This window comes from Equus caballus, chromosome 25 (genome assembly GCF_041296265.1).
Source record: "Equus caballus isolate H_3958 breed thoroughbred chromosome 25, TB-T2T, whole genome shotgun sequence".
Lineage (NCBI taxonomy): Eukaryota > Metazoa > Chordata > Mammalia > Perissodactyla > Equidae > Equus > Equus caballus.
This window is the reverse complement of record NC_091708.1, coordinates 37688569-37705000: the sequence shown is the minus strand read 5'-3', so window position 1 is coordinate 37705000 and position 16432 is coordinate 37688569. Positions and strand designations below refer to the sequence as shown.

The window sequence follows — 16432 nt, the reverse complement described above, 5'->3', positions numbered from 1 at the left end:
GGCTTCTACATAATATGCACATATGAGCTTGCCATTTTACTTTTTTTTTAAATGCAGTGATTTCCCCGTATCAAATGCTTCTCAAGTATTTCAGGAGTGTTCCAATAATTCCCACTGGAATTATGCCTTCTATAAATTCCTATTTGCAAGGTTTAGTACATCTGAAAGGCTATAGAAACCTTTTATTTAAAAAAATAATAATGTGCAATTTCAAAAGCTTTTTGTTCCCATTTCAGTCAAAAATAACTTCATATGTTTTCAATGAAATTCTGCAAATAATCAGAGACTAACGAGGACTCATTGATTTAACTAGTTCAGGGAGTCTGAGAAGGGAATGAGAATTTAAAGCAACCAAGTATTTCATTTAGAAGAGCAGCTAATGTGCAGGTATACTAAGGTCTCTTCACTGAGAAATGTAATCAGGACTTTTGTCTCAGGAGAGACTCTCATCCCCCTCCCTGTGTGCACATTCCTAACTCCCATTAACATTAACAGGCACCACACATGCACACCGAGGAGATGCCAGCATTGGTAGCGTGTATGCACGGCAGCTGTGGTGACTAAATAATCCATATGGCTCTGAAGAGAAGTTATGGTTTATTGGGTCTAGAGCCACAAATACAGTGATGGAATTCAGACACTAGACCCAAGCCTCAATATGAATGCTTTATCCAAACGCTCTCCTATCTAACCACATCCAGATTGTAGTCAGGTCAGGTTTTTGCAATAGTACCTCTAGCAATGGTTTATACAGATAGAAGTCCCATGTCTGAGGAAACCTTAATTTTTTCATAGGCCCAGAGTTCAGGCCTCTTCCACATCCATCACTCCCATCCCAGTATTCATTCACACATTTCCCCACAAAATACAGAAAATCACATAGTACCTTTATAGATAGAAAATCAAAGGCCTGGCTTAAATCACAAAAGTCAGCAAAATCAGAATCAAGTATGGAACTCCACCTTCAACATGAAAATCAAATAACATGGTAATCTTACACAGCAAATACATGCTGAAATGTAAATTCCACAGGTTGTGTAAAGGGCAGAGTTTAACCAATACTTCTAATTGTTCCAGCTTTTAGGTACTGAAGTCAGTCAATGCTCATTTAGTATAGTTTCTTGAAGCCCAATTCAACAACTTCTTCCTTCTTTCCCTAGTGAAGAAAACATTCTCGTGAAGTTTAGTTTAGTGAAGACATAGATGCACACGCACACACAGGTTTACACTTCTGAAAAGAGGTGAGTGATAACGGTTCACCAGCCATGTTGTTGAAATCAAGCTTTAGGAAAAAAAGGACTAGATGACACAAAATTCTTAGTATACGTTCATATATAGCATGTACAATGAAAACTTAATATTCGTATCTCCAATTAGGTCAATTAATAGTCAGAAAAATTCTGTAACATTACGTTGAAATAATCATAGGAGGGGGGAAAAAAATCCACCAATGTTCTAGAAGCTTCTCTAGACCTTTCAATCAATTTTATTTATATGCAAAACCAAGAGAAACTTAAAAAAAAAAAAAAAAACAAAGCTCCTCCTGATGCTAAAGCTCTCAATTTACTGACAGGCAAATGGCTTCATGCTGCCACTTAATCTCATTTCTTGCATAATGCCCTCTAATTAGCATATCAAAGTGAATTAATACTTCTAGGGCATTAGCAATGGGGAAATCTGCTCCAGGCTCACAATAGCAGTTAAGAGAGAGCCAAGAAATCCTCAAAAACACCACAAACCACTTTGCATTGCAAAACTGTTCAATTTATTTATCCTCTCTCTCTAAACACTTTTACCGCACACTGTTTTACTACTGTTCACCAAACAAAATGATAATTGCCAAAGTTACCAGCATCTGTAATGCCTGTTTAGAATCTTAATTCAGATTATGTTGCAGATAATTTCTATATGCGACCATTTGTTCTATTATAAATGTTAATATAGAGACAGTGGAAATGTTGACATTCTCAATTAGTTAATTTGAATTTGAAATAAAATTTTATGGGATTTTAAAATTTATGAATTTTTTAATGTAAAAAGCCACCTGCTGGACTCTGATGCCTAAGAAATATGCTTTGAAAACTGATGTATCACATAAAACAAAACAAACAAACAAAAAATCATTTTGCCATAACATATGTTGAGTCTTCCAAATAATGGTTTAAACACTGGGAGGAATCGTCAGCATTAAAAGGATTACATTGTATACCAAGTCCTCATTAATATGATCACACAAAATGGGTTATTGTTCAAAACAGCTTAACATTTTTAAAGCAGTTAAATTGAAGAAAACAAGTACAAAACTTTTAACAATTATTTTTATCCATAATTACTTTTAATTATGTTCAGTCCTAATCAGTGAGTCCAAAAAAAAAAGAAAAACTGCTATGCCAATTCAACTTAACTCATTCTATCGCACCAATTTTTCTGCTAGACATATAGTGAAATTTAGTACCAAAGCAAACTAGTGTTACCATCAAAGACTACAAACATAGTTATAAAACATGCCTATAAAAAAATAATAAAGAACAGATTCTGGTTACTATTCTGCCTACAAAGGAGATCATAAGAATCAAGAGTTGAAGATTAATGAAATTTATTTTTTAATATGTTATGTCTGAAGGCATAAAAAGATGGTTTACTTTTTCAGTGGCTCATTCAAGCATTACTTATTAATTTACTTGCTAAATATAACACTATCACCTAGCTGTGATAGCAATTTATTTGTTTAACTTCTATAACTTTGTAAAAAATCTGATAGACCAAGTCTGAAAAACTTTGACCAACTTACACTAGATAATGCTGTAAATTATTTACTCTCTTCATGCTTACAGACTCAAATGGCCTAGTGAAGTAAAGCAAATGCTTGGAAAGGTCAACATGGGAGGGGGTATGCAAGCTTTGTTAGTCAGTTACTACCTAAATCATGCTGATCACACTGATAAATGGCTAAAACACAAGCCTGCTGAGAAAACAAATAAAACATTATTCTCGTAGTGTCAATATTGAAATAATAAACACCTAAAGATGTTCACATGTACATGAGCAAAGGAAAAATAGTCTAAAAATCCTTATTTAACTTGATGTGTTTCATGCTGATGTGTTAAGTATTTATTCTGAATAGATAACTCAATGGTATGAGTATAAAATAAAGTGATGAATGATTTAAAGTGCAGTTCATGAAATGCGCTTTCAGTTCTTTATAGCCATACTTCATATAACTTCATCCTATACAATGCCACCATAAAGTATCAAAATATAAAATAGTTTAAATAAGATGTTAAACTTAAATCAGTCTTGGAAGTAGCCTTTTACAAAATTGATAAATTGAAATCTAAAAGTACAAGCAAAATTAATTAAAAGGAAAAGGACCATAGTATAAAAGATATACACAGATATATTTTATAAAAGTCGATGTACCCTTTGGAGCAAGTCAGGGCTTCCTTTGCCACTGTACTAATATAGTTGTGATTTGGAATAAAATTATGTAAATTAATGTAATAAAATAACACAGTAAAGTCTCAAATAGAATACTAAACCTACACAAATCTCTAATAAAATGAAGTCCACTAAAACTAACGCATGACAGAATTACTTGCACAGATCAAGTTAGTATTGACAAGAGGATTCGATATATTTTTATTGAGAAGAAAAAAAATCCAAGAAAACGATTGGAAGACAGGCCCATATCTTTAAGATAATATCTACCTATACTTTATGTCACGTAGTTCTAAACCGGTATGGTAGTAAGATTTTTTCCTAGGTTTTCTACAAATATATTGCATGTTTTATCTCATAAAGATGGGAGAGGAACGGGAAAGAAAATTAGAGAAACACCAATCTCTTACATCCTCCCTTAAAACTCCTAAAACACCTCCAGTAAGTTATGCAAATCTATAAAAATAGAAAAAAAGATTTAAAATATTCTTAAATTGCTTTAAGGGAAAATTTGTGATAAAGCAATATAATTTATGACATTTCCAAGATACACTGACTTTGTATTTTTTCCTGCTTAATCATTTAATATTTCCAATGTAAATAAGATATAATGTCTGCCTAAAACTGATAGGAAATTTAAACTGTTAAAGTTCCATTAAAATTTGCTTCAAAACAATTTTGAAAGAGTGGGAATTACAGAGAAAACAAGATTGGCCAAGTGTTGCTAAATGCTGAAGGTGAGTGATGAACTCATGGGGGTTCAAGTTTCTCTTCTCTCTACATGCTTTTACGTTTGAAACTGTCCATAAGAAAAAGTTTTTTATAAATAGAAAATAAGTTCATTAAAACAAAAAATGAATCATGTGTGAGACAGCGCATTTATTTTTAAAACTTTGGAACAAATAACAATAGTTATATTGGAAATACTGCAAGAGCAACTTAGAATGTACGCTATAAAACAACATTTAGACTCACATATAACAATTTTCATCTCTCTAGTTAAATTTTCACTTGATGGAATATTTGGTTTTTACACATTGGGAATTAAAGAATTACATGGAACTGTACAAAGAAAAATGAACAAATTTTTATATTGAAGTATATAAAAAAGAAAACAGACCAGAAAAAGACAACTTCAATGAGTCTCTAAACCTTTAGGGCCAGAATTAAATAGAAAAGTGTTGACTGAGAGTACCGCCCTGTCCGTCTGAAAGCTAGTCACATTTATAACAGCAAAGATAAAAGGTTTAATCAAATCTATATCATATTCTAAATGCATATAAAAATTCACTTACAAGCTACATTCTTGATCCAGTTTTGATATCTAAAATTCTTATGACTCTTTCTAGGCAGGGTTCCTTTAAAAGTAAAGCATTTTTAATAGCCATTTTCTTCTTCTCCTTAAACATAAAAAATACTTCAACCAGCCCAACCAGCCAAGCAGGCCTTTCTCTTCCCCTGCGGACACCTCCTGCAGTAGAGAAGTTCATTAAGTTTTATGATCTTCCCAAGTCAGTCCTTCTTATAAGCCTCACAAAGGCCACAAATCTGGCAAACCATCATGTATGCCATTAGGCATTACTAGTAAATGAACGCTATTTAGAGTTTGTGGTGGCAATAAATCAGAGTTTGGTTGGCAGCTATCAACATGGAGTATTTTAACCTACCATTTAGAAAGGAAAAGGCTGTGTTGATTTTTTTTTTAAATACACAACATTTTTTCACAATATGATTCAGATTATAGATTAAAATGTTGGATTTTCATTAAAAAATTTTAAAAACATTTCTTTCTCAAAAAGAATCATTTCCTTCATTCAAACTCTCATAATTAAGGGCATTGGAAAGAAGGCAGATTTGTGAGGATGGAATATTTCACAAAGGAAAGAACTTCAACAATCAGGAGTAAGCTGGCCAAAAAGATGTGGGGGAACGCACTAAAAGAAGTATGTAGATGAGGCAACCCCATAGCATCAAGATATTTAATAAGAGATGAGTGGTAAAAGATGGCTAAAACAAATCAAGAGAAAAATCTTAACATGTCGACAATTATCTCACTGGTTGCTTACTTAGTTTAAAATGGACAAATATCTTGATTTTAAAGCCTAAAACTTTTCAGTTGCTTTCAAAATGCATAAGTATCACAATTCAACAATGAGAGGCAACGTTTCTGCCCAAAAGCAATTGTATGATGAATTTTACAAAAGAATATATTTTAAGGAGAAAGCAAGCATCTCACAGTAAAAGTATACTTTCCCGACCTCTGAACAAGAAAATAATATAATTGTGGTAGATTACCCATTTATCTGTCAGAAGGGAAAAATACCTTTTTATATTTGGTAGGAGGGAAAAAAGATGTTTTTCCAAACTAAATCCCTCATGTGCATCAGAACTGGCAGTGTTCACTGCCTGACCAGAAACCTCAAAATCTACTTGGCAGATCTAAAAACACACGGAATTTTTTAAAAAATGATTTTGTCTCATTTTTAGAAGAAGCACAATTGAAATGACATTTTCCACTGAAGTGAGTTCCCCCACCCCCCACCCCGTACCTCCCCACCAGTGAACTCCCTACCCCTCCATACCCCTCCAGTACGCAGAATAGAGTCATCACATAATGTTCCCGGTTTCTATTACAAATGACTAGGTAAACTTTCTCTAGATTATAGAGAATTAATCTTTGGATACTATATTATTAGGTTAAATGAAATGATCTCCAGAAAAAGCATTATGCAATATACATATGTTCTACAATGCTTATTTTATAAGTTCATGATGTTTCCAAAGCACGACTGTGGGAAGAGATGGGGCGGGGGGGGGGGGGGGGGGGGAGGAGGCCTGGAATTTGCTGCCCCGCTTTCTTTGCTTTGGTAACACTAATGTCTACACAGCTGTTTTATTTCAAATCGTGGATTCTGAGTCCAGCGTCCCTGTCTCCTTCTAAGACTAGTTTTGGAGGGTGAGGTGGAGCTATGAGTCGTAGGGGAAAAAGAAGAGAAGAGCAAGAGCTTCACCTCCATCAATCATTCGGTACTTAAACCCTGTCCCTCTCCAGCTTAGAGAGGCTGGCAGGAAGATGCCTCTGCCCAGACAGCCGCCTTTACTCTTTGTCGGCTGCTGGCTTTTTACAAAAGAGATAACGTGCAAACTTGGATCCGGTGGCCAAAGCACAAAAAGAGGATCTAATTTACAAGTTATCACTGGAAGACTCAGAAACAATTTTCAAAACACAAAAATTTCCTTTGTCAGCTACCTCTTGCTTCTTCAATAGCAAGAGCCCTACCAAAGCTCTCTGCCAGTAATCCGAGACTCTGAAAAGACTTGTTTCTTTTTCGTAACTCACCTTTGACATGAGGTTGACTATACTTTCCTTTCAGAATGGTGTAACTAAGTCTTGTGCAAATAAGCAACCAGAGGACTTATGCTTCCTAATTGCATTCTGCCTGCTGCTAAATGTCTAAACAAGAAAAGCAGCTTGCTGGGTTTGTTCTCAAGCTGGCTAGGCCAAAACTTTAAAAAGGCAAAAAAATAAATACAAATCATGAGGAGGGGGTGAGCAGGGAAGAATATCAATCCCCTCTCCTAGTAATATAATGCCGTATAAAGTTGAATCAATCTTAATATTCACAACATAGTCAATACCCCAGTGCTTAGCTGTCAGCAGAAACTGAAGTGGAGCCCTGATAGCAAGAAAACCCTCGGACATTAAGCAATATAATTTACTGAGAATTACACATTTCAGGCTTCTAAACTAAGAATCTTCAAGATTTAATGCTTGATGTCTTATTTTATAGTCAGATAAAAATTATCTACCATTTTAAATCACAATACTTTCTAAAGGTAGGCAAAACGCAACAGAGTAAAAGTTAGTAATTTAAAAGGCCTATGGCTTTCAAAATATAAACTACATCTTAAAAAGAATTACTTAACATTAAGAGACCATGCACACTACGTGAATGAAATGCAGAAAATGTACTCTTTAAGGTTCTCAATGTTTCCTGTTAATTACGGTTTTAGCTTATATTTTAATAGACAGCAATAACCCATCATCTTTTCTTGATTATTTTTAGGATCACAATAGCATTGCAGAGGGAAAAATCTGTTTAAAAGGAGGGCAACTCTCCTATCAACTAACGATTATATGCACTATGCTCTTATTTGTACACACAATTTAAACACAATCACATTTAACTTATCAAATAGCATCACTTGGATATTGCCATATCCTGGACTTCAACTTTCTCTTCTTTGCCTCAACTTAAAAAATGGCAACTACAAAAAAAAAGGCAACTTTTTAATACTATCTAGCCAATGCTCACCAAAAAAAATAAAAATAAATCAACAGTAAGCCTTATTTAATGCACTTATTTGCCAAACAGAGGGCAGATAATGCCAGACACAAATTAAAACATGTAGAATAAATCTCTAATTCCACTGGAGTTGCTACTATCACCTCAAGACTAAAATATCTTCGATTTTAAAAAGTCTAACCAGAAAATCAAATCGAAATGAATTGCCAGAAATTTGTCTAATATGTCTTTGTAGTTTTCATTCCAGCACTTCTGCAAACGCTGTCTTCTCATAGATTCCCCTGCCTCGAACACTTGGAAAAACTGTTTCACCTGCATCTGTGGACCTTTTTCTACTTTATAAAATATATCAAGCATATTTACAACGTAATGACTTCAAGCATAAAATTTAATGAAAAGTATTAACCGATGTAATACATTGTTTATGCCTAAACACATCATTACCCTTCCTCGCTTTCTGAAAAGTAGTCTTGCCAACTGAAACACGAATTCAAACATGCTACTGGGGTCTGTTCAGTTGCATCTATTCTTCTCTCTGCAGAGCTGAAGCTCACGGCTGTCTAAGTCAAACAAAGTTCGGGCGATGCTTCTCCCGGGGACTCGGTCCCTGGCATCCAGCCTCCCGTGGCTCCTTTTAAAAACTGACATACAAACAAGGCGCAAGGAGCGGGAGAGCGCGGCTGGCGCTCCGGGCCCTCCCCGCCTGCAGCCGGGGCGGCCGCCTGGGGACAGCGACCCAGCCCCGTCCGCATCTACACTTCATCCCACACCAGGAGCGGAATTCGGAAACCGACTCCAGATTTATGGCAGTTTTTTCTCAAGATCAGGAGGTGGGAAGGAGAGAATGATCAAAGATGGCGGTGCCCAAAAGCAGCAGCTCTCAAGTGGAGAGTCGAAGGAGTCGCTCCGACCCCACCTCGGGGGGCTCCCGGCCCACCGCGGGGCGCAGCGTCTTACCTGTTTTCTCTTTGATCTCACACAGGACGCTGAAGAGCGCGGGTTTCATTCTGTGACAGTTCAGGGCATGTTTCCTAAAAAAAAAAAAAAATCGCAAAACACAAAGGTATTAGCATCACCTATGGAATAATATGGCGCCTTCCTTGAAGTTAGCCCCAAGATTGAATTGCGGCCCCCGCTTTTGCAAGGCTCCGCGGCAAGTCAGCAGAAACTCAAGTTGACTAGGGAGCGACAGCCGGCGAGCTCCAGCGGCCAAAGCGCCAGCCCGAGCGACGTGCGATCCATCTGCCAAGCAGGCAGCAGCCTCGGCGATCGCGGGGCGCGAACCCGCGCGGGGAGCCTCGATCCGGGGGCAGGCGGCGGCCCCCCGGGGGAGGGGACGGCGCGGAGGGGCTCCCGCGACCGCCCTCCGCAGGGGGTGCCGGCGCGGCGCGGGCGGGCGGGCGGCCGAGCGCGGCCGGCGGGCGGTGACAGCTCGGCAAAGTTTGCGAGGCGGCCCTCCCTCGCCGAGAACTTGGCCGCCCGCACCCGGCCCCGCCGGGGAGCCGCCCCGCACCCCGCGCCCGCGCCGGGCCGGCCGCCCGCACGCCGAGGTCGTCCCGCGGCCAGGCGGCCCGGCGCCGCGCCTGCGGGCCCGGGGAGAAAGTTGCACTTTCCTCGAGCGCGGCCCGGGGCCCTCTCGGGCCGGCGTGCGCGGGGCCCCGGCGGGAGGTTTGAATCCGTGGACGGGGCCGGGCTGCCAGCGGGCCCGACCCGGGGGAGAGAAACCCACCCCATCTGCGCCGCCCCAAGTCCGTCCCGAGCCCCGGCAGCAACTTTGCCGACTCCCACCCGCGTCCAGGGGCGCGGGCAGGTCCCCCCGGGGCCCGGGCGGGCGGCCGGCCGATTTTCGGAGAAAGTTCCCCGCCCGGGGCTGAGGCCCCTGCCCGGGCGCCACCCCGGGCCCCGGCTCGGCCGCGGGCCCGGCTCCTGCACGCACACAAAAGATGCTTAACGAGACGACACCAACTTTGCTTGCGCCTCGTCCAAGCTCTGGTCCGTGATGGTCATGATCTGGTGGAGGATGTCGCCGATGTCCTGCTTCCTGCCGTCGCCGTCCGCCCCTTCGTGGCCGTGCGGGGGAGGCGGCAGGGCCATGCCCCCCTGCACCGAGTGGCCGGCCAGGTTCACCCCGGCCAGAGTCTGCAGCATCCTGGATTGATCGTCCATCCCGCCGCGCGCGGGCGGGAGCGGGCGGCGGCGGCGGCGGAGGCGAAGGCTGAGGCGGCGGCGGCGGCGGCGGCGGCGACGACGAGGGAGGAGAAGAAAGAGGGGGAGGGGGAGGGGGAGTCGGCCGCGCGCTCCCCGCCCGCGCGGGGAGGGGGCGGCCCGGCCGGCGGGGCCCGCGGCTGAGGCGGCGCGGACGGGCGCCCGGCTCTGGCTTCCGCCGCCGCCGAGGCTGGGGAGAAGCGGCGGGCGGAAGCGCCGGGCTCCGCGGCGGTGGCGCAGGCGGAGGCAGCGGCACCCGCTGCCCTCACGCGGCCGCCGCGCCGCCTCCTCGCCGCCGCGCGCCCCGCCGGGCGGCCCCGCGCAACTTGCTCCTCAGCGCCGGCCGAGTTGCCGGGACGCCCGCCGCCCCCCGCGCCGGCCCGCGCGCCCCCCTCCCTCGGCCGCCGCCGCCGCCTCGGCCGGGCGGGATCCAAGCCCCGGCGGCCCCGGGGGAGGGAGCGGCGGCGGCGGGCGGCGGCGGAGGCGGAGGCCGGCGGGCGGGCCGAGGGACGCGAGGGGGGCTGAGGAGGAAAGTTTGGGAGCGGGCGGGCCGGCGCGGCGGGAGCGCGGAGCCCGAAGGAGGGCCCCGGCGGGCCGCGCGCCGGGCGGACAGCAGATTGATGGGGCGGGAGAAGTCGCCGCCGCCGCTGCCGGCGCCGCGCACCCTGCCAGCAGCCGCCGCGGACCGGGCTCGAAGGCCGCTCGGCTGAGGGATTGACAGGCTGCCAGTGCCACTCACTCACTGCGGCCCCGGCGCCCGGGGGGAGGGGCGGGGGCGAGCGCAAGGGCGGGGGAGCGCTCGCACGCCCCGCCCCCGGGGGCGGTGCGCGCGCTCATTGGCACTTGCGCCTCCCGCCGCCGCCGCTGGCACCGCCCCCCGGACTTGGGCCCGCCCCCTCTGGCCTCTGATCCCCAGCGCAGGAGAGCGCGCCACAGGATTCTGACGCCTCGTCGCGTCCTCGCTCCACGGGATGGGCCGCCCGAACCGCAAACGTTGTGACCGCACCCCGGCTCCCGCTGCCTAGCGTTAGCAGTCCTGGGTGCGAGGAGTTGTGTATGGGACACGGGGCAACTCGCTCCAGAGCCAACCATGTGCTTCCCCGCGGCGCCGTGAGCTTCACGCCTTGGCCGGCGCCTGGTACACTTTCCCGCTCTTCCCGTCAGGAGGTGGTACTCTCAGGGTACCAGGCCGCCGGTCCCCGGCCAATCGCATCGCGCCTGGAGCCGAATGGGGCGGGACCGAGGCAAGAAAGGGCGGTCCCAATTGGAGCGTTCGAAATGTCCTGGGCAGAGGCGGGGACGCAGTGGATGGTGACCCCGCCTCCCTCGCGATCACCATAGTAACCGAGAGGGCGCTGCTCTGAGTTGGCGCCCGCGCTTGGACCTTGCTCTGTCCCTCAAGGGGTGACCAGGTAAGGTAAGAGCCCGTTGTCCCTCGTGTTTGAAGTCTGCGCTGAGCGGATCTGACTGCCATACACTTTCCCTTGAAAGGGGCGCATAGGAAAATGAGTCAGAGAGAAGTGGATCTGGGAGGAGGGAAACGGCCTGACATCCAGGACTAATGCAAGGTTTACAACTCTACACATTCTGCAATTTCTGGCAATCCAGGGACTACTCCTTTGGCGGCGTTTGCTTTTAGTTGCCTCCAGATAGACCAAAGCTGCAAAACGAGCTCTTTGTTACAAAGATGTGTTGGTTTAGGGATAGGCTGGATTTCACTTGTCAACTTACCCCATCACCGCAAGTCCTTTACAGTTGGTGACTCCAGCCACAGATTTTTGTATCTCTAACACCTCTTCTTCCATTGTACTCTGAAGACTCACATTGTTTGAGGGTCTAGATTTCCACCTCTTCTGGACACTTGATCTTTCTCTTACCTGATTTCCCAGACAGGGCTTCAACATGCTTTCCCCGTTTTAGATTCAAGGAGATCACCCCAGATGGGTCACTCACTTAGGTGGTTCTGAAAAGTCTTCTTGTTCCTTGCCCAAACTCAGTAAGCTGTCTTACCTGAAACCAAAAATAGGGGTATGAGATATGAAAAATGGCTCTTACTCTGCAGGGTTTAATGTAGGACAAGCAGTTCTTTACATGCCAGATGGATTCTTGGAATGAAGCAGGCTACTCGGTTCCAGGTTCTTTCCTTCATATGTTGTGTGTACTTTTAAATACTCCCCACTGCAAAGCTAATAGCTAACCTTACAGTTAGGCAAGCTAAAATCTTTACAAACTGCGCAGCTGCTGGCGAGAGAGTTCCAAACAATCCACTCGGCTTACTTACTTCCAAAGAAGAAGCCCCCTCATGTTCATTAATATTCCCTGCTCTTCTATAGCCCATTTATGTGTCAAGTTTCTGATTCTTCTTTCAAGCCTCCATTATGGGTTATTCATAGTCATCATTGATTGGGCTTTCTCTTTATTCTTAACTTGTTTTTCAAAGCTGTCACCACATCCTTTACGTTTTTGCATAAAGGAGCAAGAGCAAGCATCCAATCTTTCATAATTCTCAAACATTGAAGATGTAAAACCACGGAATTCTAGCTGGAAGATGCCTTAAGCTCCAGATTCCTTCCAGGTCTAAAATTCAATGATCCTGTGACTCACTGTCAGGCCTCCTCCCTGCCCTTCTTCTAGGCTCATAATCTTGACTAATCAGTCATGAGGATGAGGCTAATTAGCAATGGGGATTTATGGTTATTTCTAGCCCACTCCAAACAATGAGTTATGTAAGCAAAGCAACATATATAAAAATGTAAATAAAATTAAAGAAACACTTAAGCAAATAAAGGCAATTGGGAACTATGGGCTATGTAAACAAACTGGAACATAAAAACATAAATTAGAATTAAGAAAACAGTTAAGCAAATGCCAGCAATTAAGAATAAAACAACTTGTTAAGTGTCTAACACCCGCAGCTATTTTATGGCTCACACCTCTAAACCCGTGGTCATTCAGTGATGTGGAAACTTGGGACCACAATTCTGCATTAAGTGATTGGATTAGATGACCTTCTGCTTGGGAGGCGTCTCTTTGGGTTATTATCAATGTGAGTTGCAGTAAAAGCCAGAGGGTCCTAGCGAGGATTCCCTCACAGGCTCATTGACAACCACCATTGATTTAAAGCATAAATTCTTTTAGATTGGTTTCCAAGCCCCAATAAACAGTCTCAACTACTTGCACATGCTCCAAGATCTCTTGCGCTTTTACCAGTTTCTCAGGTAAGATGTTGCCTTGTCTCTGCTCAGCAATCTGAGTCCCATGGTCGGTGCCTTCACAGATAATAGAATAGAACCTCCCTAAGTACCTGAATCCATCTTTGCTGTTTCTAAGGCAGCGATTATTAAAAAGTCAAGGGAAATGTAATTTACTTTTGGTGAGTGTACATTCAGGTAAAGTTCACAATGACAAAGTGGTGAAAACCAAGTAGGGGCTCTCTCATATCCATCCCTTTCCATGGGTTTATATTAACATCACCATTGCTTCTGTCATCAATGTGGTGGTCATCACAGCAGATGCCATTGTCGAGCTCTCTCTCAGGGTGGGACTGTGCTCTATGTTCCCCTTATTTCGTCTTATTTCAGTCTTACAACAGCCTTATCTAGGTGAGTTTATTATTAAATAAGGAAACAGAAGGAGAAAACGAAAAGGAACTTACACAAGACCACAAAGCCAGTAAGTATTGGGCCATGAATTCAAATCTCGATCTGTGTGGCTCCAAAGCCCACCCTATAAACACTGTGTGAAAGGGTCATTTAATCACGATTACTAGGTAAAAATCACGAGGGCTTAACAGGTAAACTGCAAATTAGTGGAAATAAGTAACTAGGTATTTAATAAAAAGAGGATAAACAACTCCTTTAGAGGAATCCTAGTCTCACTCAGCCAAAGAGGGAAATGTCTTCATTTGACATTGACACAGACTCAAGCCTAGCCAGGCCATCCTTTATGGCCATCTAGGACCGCACCTCCCTCATGCTTTCCTGCCATGTCTGCCTTCACTGGTCTTTATCTGCTCTAAACTATCTCAGAACATATTGCCTATAATATATAATTTACCACCATACTAGATAGTCCTGTGTTGTTTGTTCTCAATTCACCTGTTAGTTTTCTCATCTAGTTCAGAAGCACATTAAGGGCAGGGTATTTTGAAATGTGACTATAACGTGACTGATTTGACTTTTTAAAAACTCCAAATTTAGACATCTAAGAAAGAGTTAAACCTTCCAAGTTGTTACTTTGGGAAAACAGACTAAATACTTATTCCCAAACATGTCATCTCTCCATCACTGTAGGAGAGACTCTTTAGAAGTGGTCTTTACGGTTGATAGCATATGTGACATGTGACAAATCCTCATCTGCTGAGGATGTATTTGATTGAGCAACCAAAGGATCAGTGAGATAACAGTGCACTCTTCTATGGTGAGGTCCTTAAAAGAGAATATTTATTAGAATACATAACTTCTAGAAGATTTGATAGAAAGGTGCATCTCTTACGTTCTTTCATTCCTCATCACACCTACTACAGTGCAGACTCATACGTAGTAGGCACTTGGAGCCCACACTGTCAGTTGCATGCCTCTCGTTCACTGGCCCACCTCTTTCTATGCTGATACCCAGATTTTATTCCAAGGACAATGTGATCAGTCTCAGTCAAGGGCTAAGTCAACTATGAACATCCTGTCCCTTGCTGTCTGAGCCTGTCAAGGGGGAGAGATGACTTTCCTAATTAAAAAAAGGACCGACATGGCTCTTCTCTCCTTCCTTCTGCTTCTTTCCATCTCTGAACATAGTTCTGATTCTGGAGTGGTAATAGCAGCCATCTTGTGATAATGTGGTGACGATATGAGGATAAAAATCAACATGTTTTAGTGGTTTATCTCTGTAGTCTTCCTCCCCAAAATCCATAATCCCAGTCTAATCATGAGAAAAACATTAAACAAATCCCAGTTGAGGAACGTTCCACAAAACACCTGACTAGTACTCCTCAAAACTGTCAAGGTCATCAAAAACAAGAAATATCTGAAAAACTATCGCAAACAAGAAGACTCTAAGGTGATATGATGACTAAATATAAAGCAGTATCCTGGATTGGATTCTGTAACAGAAAAAGGACATTAGGTAAAAACTAAGGAAATCTGAATAAAGTATGGATTTTTAGTTTATAACAATATATCACTGTTGGTTCATTAATTGCAACAAATGTGTCATATTAACGTAAGATGTTAATAATAGGGGAAACAGGGTGGGAGGTATCTGAGAACTCTCAGTACCATTTTTTCTGTAAATATTCTAAAATAAAATGTTTATTAAAAACATGGGACCGGCCCAGTGGCGCAGCAGTTAAGTGCGCACGTTCCGCTTCGGGTAGCCCAGGGTTCGCAGTTCGGATCCCAGGTGTGGACATGGTACCACTTGGCAAGCCAGCTGTGGTAGGCATCCCACATATAAAGTAGAGGAAAATGGGCACGGACGTTAGTTCAGGGCCAGTCTTCCTCAGCAAAAAAAGAGGAGGATTGGCAGCAGATGTTAGCTCAGGGCTGATCTTCCTCAAAAAAAAAAATAACAGGCTGGCCCCATGGCTGAGTGGTTAAGTTCACGCACCCCACTTCGGCAGCCTGGGGTTTCACTGATCCAGATCCTGGGCATGGACCTAGCGCTGCTCATCAAGCTGTGCTGAGGATGCATACCGTATAGCAGAGCTAGAGGGACCTACAACTAGAATATACAACTATGTACTGGGGGGCTTTGGGGAGAATAAGAAGACAAAAAAAAAAAAAGATTGACAACAGATGTTAGCTCAGGGCCAATCTTTAAAAAAAAATAAGAGAGGCTGGCTCCAAGTACCTGCTATGCATGAGTCTTCACTGTAGTCGGTGCAATGAAGAGTGAAAGACCATAAGAGATGGCGTATAAGGGGTGGTATATTGGTTAAGTTCACACGCTCTACTTCACTGGCCCAGGGTTTGTGAGTTCGGATCCTGGGCACAGACCTACACACTGCACATCAAGCCATGCTGTGGCAGTGTCCCATATGCAAAATAGAGGAAGATGGGCACAAATGTTAGCTCAGTGACAATCTCCCTCAAGCAAGAAGAAGATTGGCAACAGATGTTAGCTCAGGACCAATCTTCCTCATACACACACACACAAAGCTATATAAAAAAAAAAAAAATAAGCATGGTAAGTGGGGTGGAAAGATAGGGAGAACCTAGGTGCCTGCAGACATTGTTGAACATCTGAACAAAACCAGCAATTGCTTGCCTCCAGGTTTCTAGTTATGTGAGAAAATTTAATTCCTATTTTTAAATTCTTGTTGATTGGGTTTTCTGCTACTTGCAGCAAAGTTGATCTAGCATAATAGATACTTAAAGGATGGATAGATGGATGGAAGAGTAGCCTAGTATAATGTGTGGCACCTAGTAGGAGCTCCTACAGGTTGAGAGATGTTATATAGTAAAAAAACTTGTCTAGTGTTTGTCCTG

General features: G+C 43.7%; 1 protein-coding gene across 3 annotated transcripts in view; it reads right to left on the bottom strand.

The window, feature by feature from the left end:
* PBX3 (PBX homeobox 3) overlaps window positions 1–10246 on the bottom strand; it is a 204971-nt gene extending 194725 nt beyond the window's left edge. Inside the window, exons 1-2 of one of the 3 annotated variants that reach the window (XM_023628884.2) lie at window positions 9712–10246; window positions 8703–8776 (exon numbers count right to left, since the gene is read on the bottom strand). In XM_023628884.2, the coding sequence (XP_023484652.1) occupies window positions 8703–8776; window positions 9712–9911 (274 nt within the window). In that variant the 5' untranslated portion in view covers window positions 9912–10246. The remainder of the gene's footprint in view (window positions 1–8702; window positions 8777–9711) is intronic. The other 2 variants (XM_023628885.2, XM_070251822.1) reach the window with 2 other exon arrangements.
* Window positions 10247–16432: the final 6186 nt, after the last annotated feature.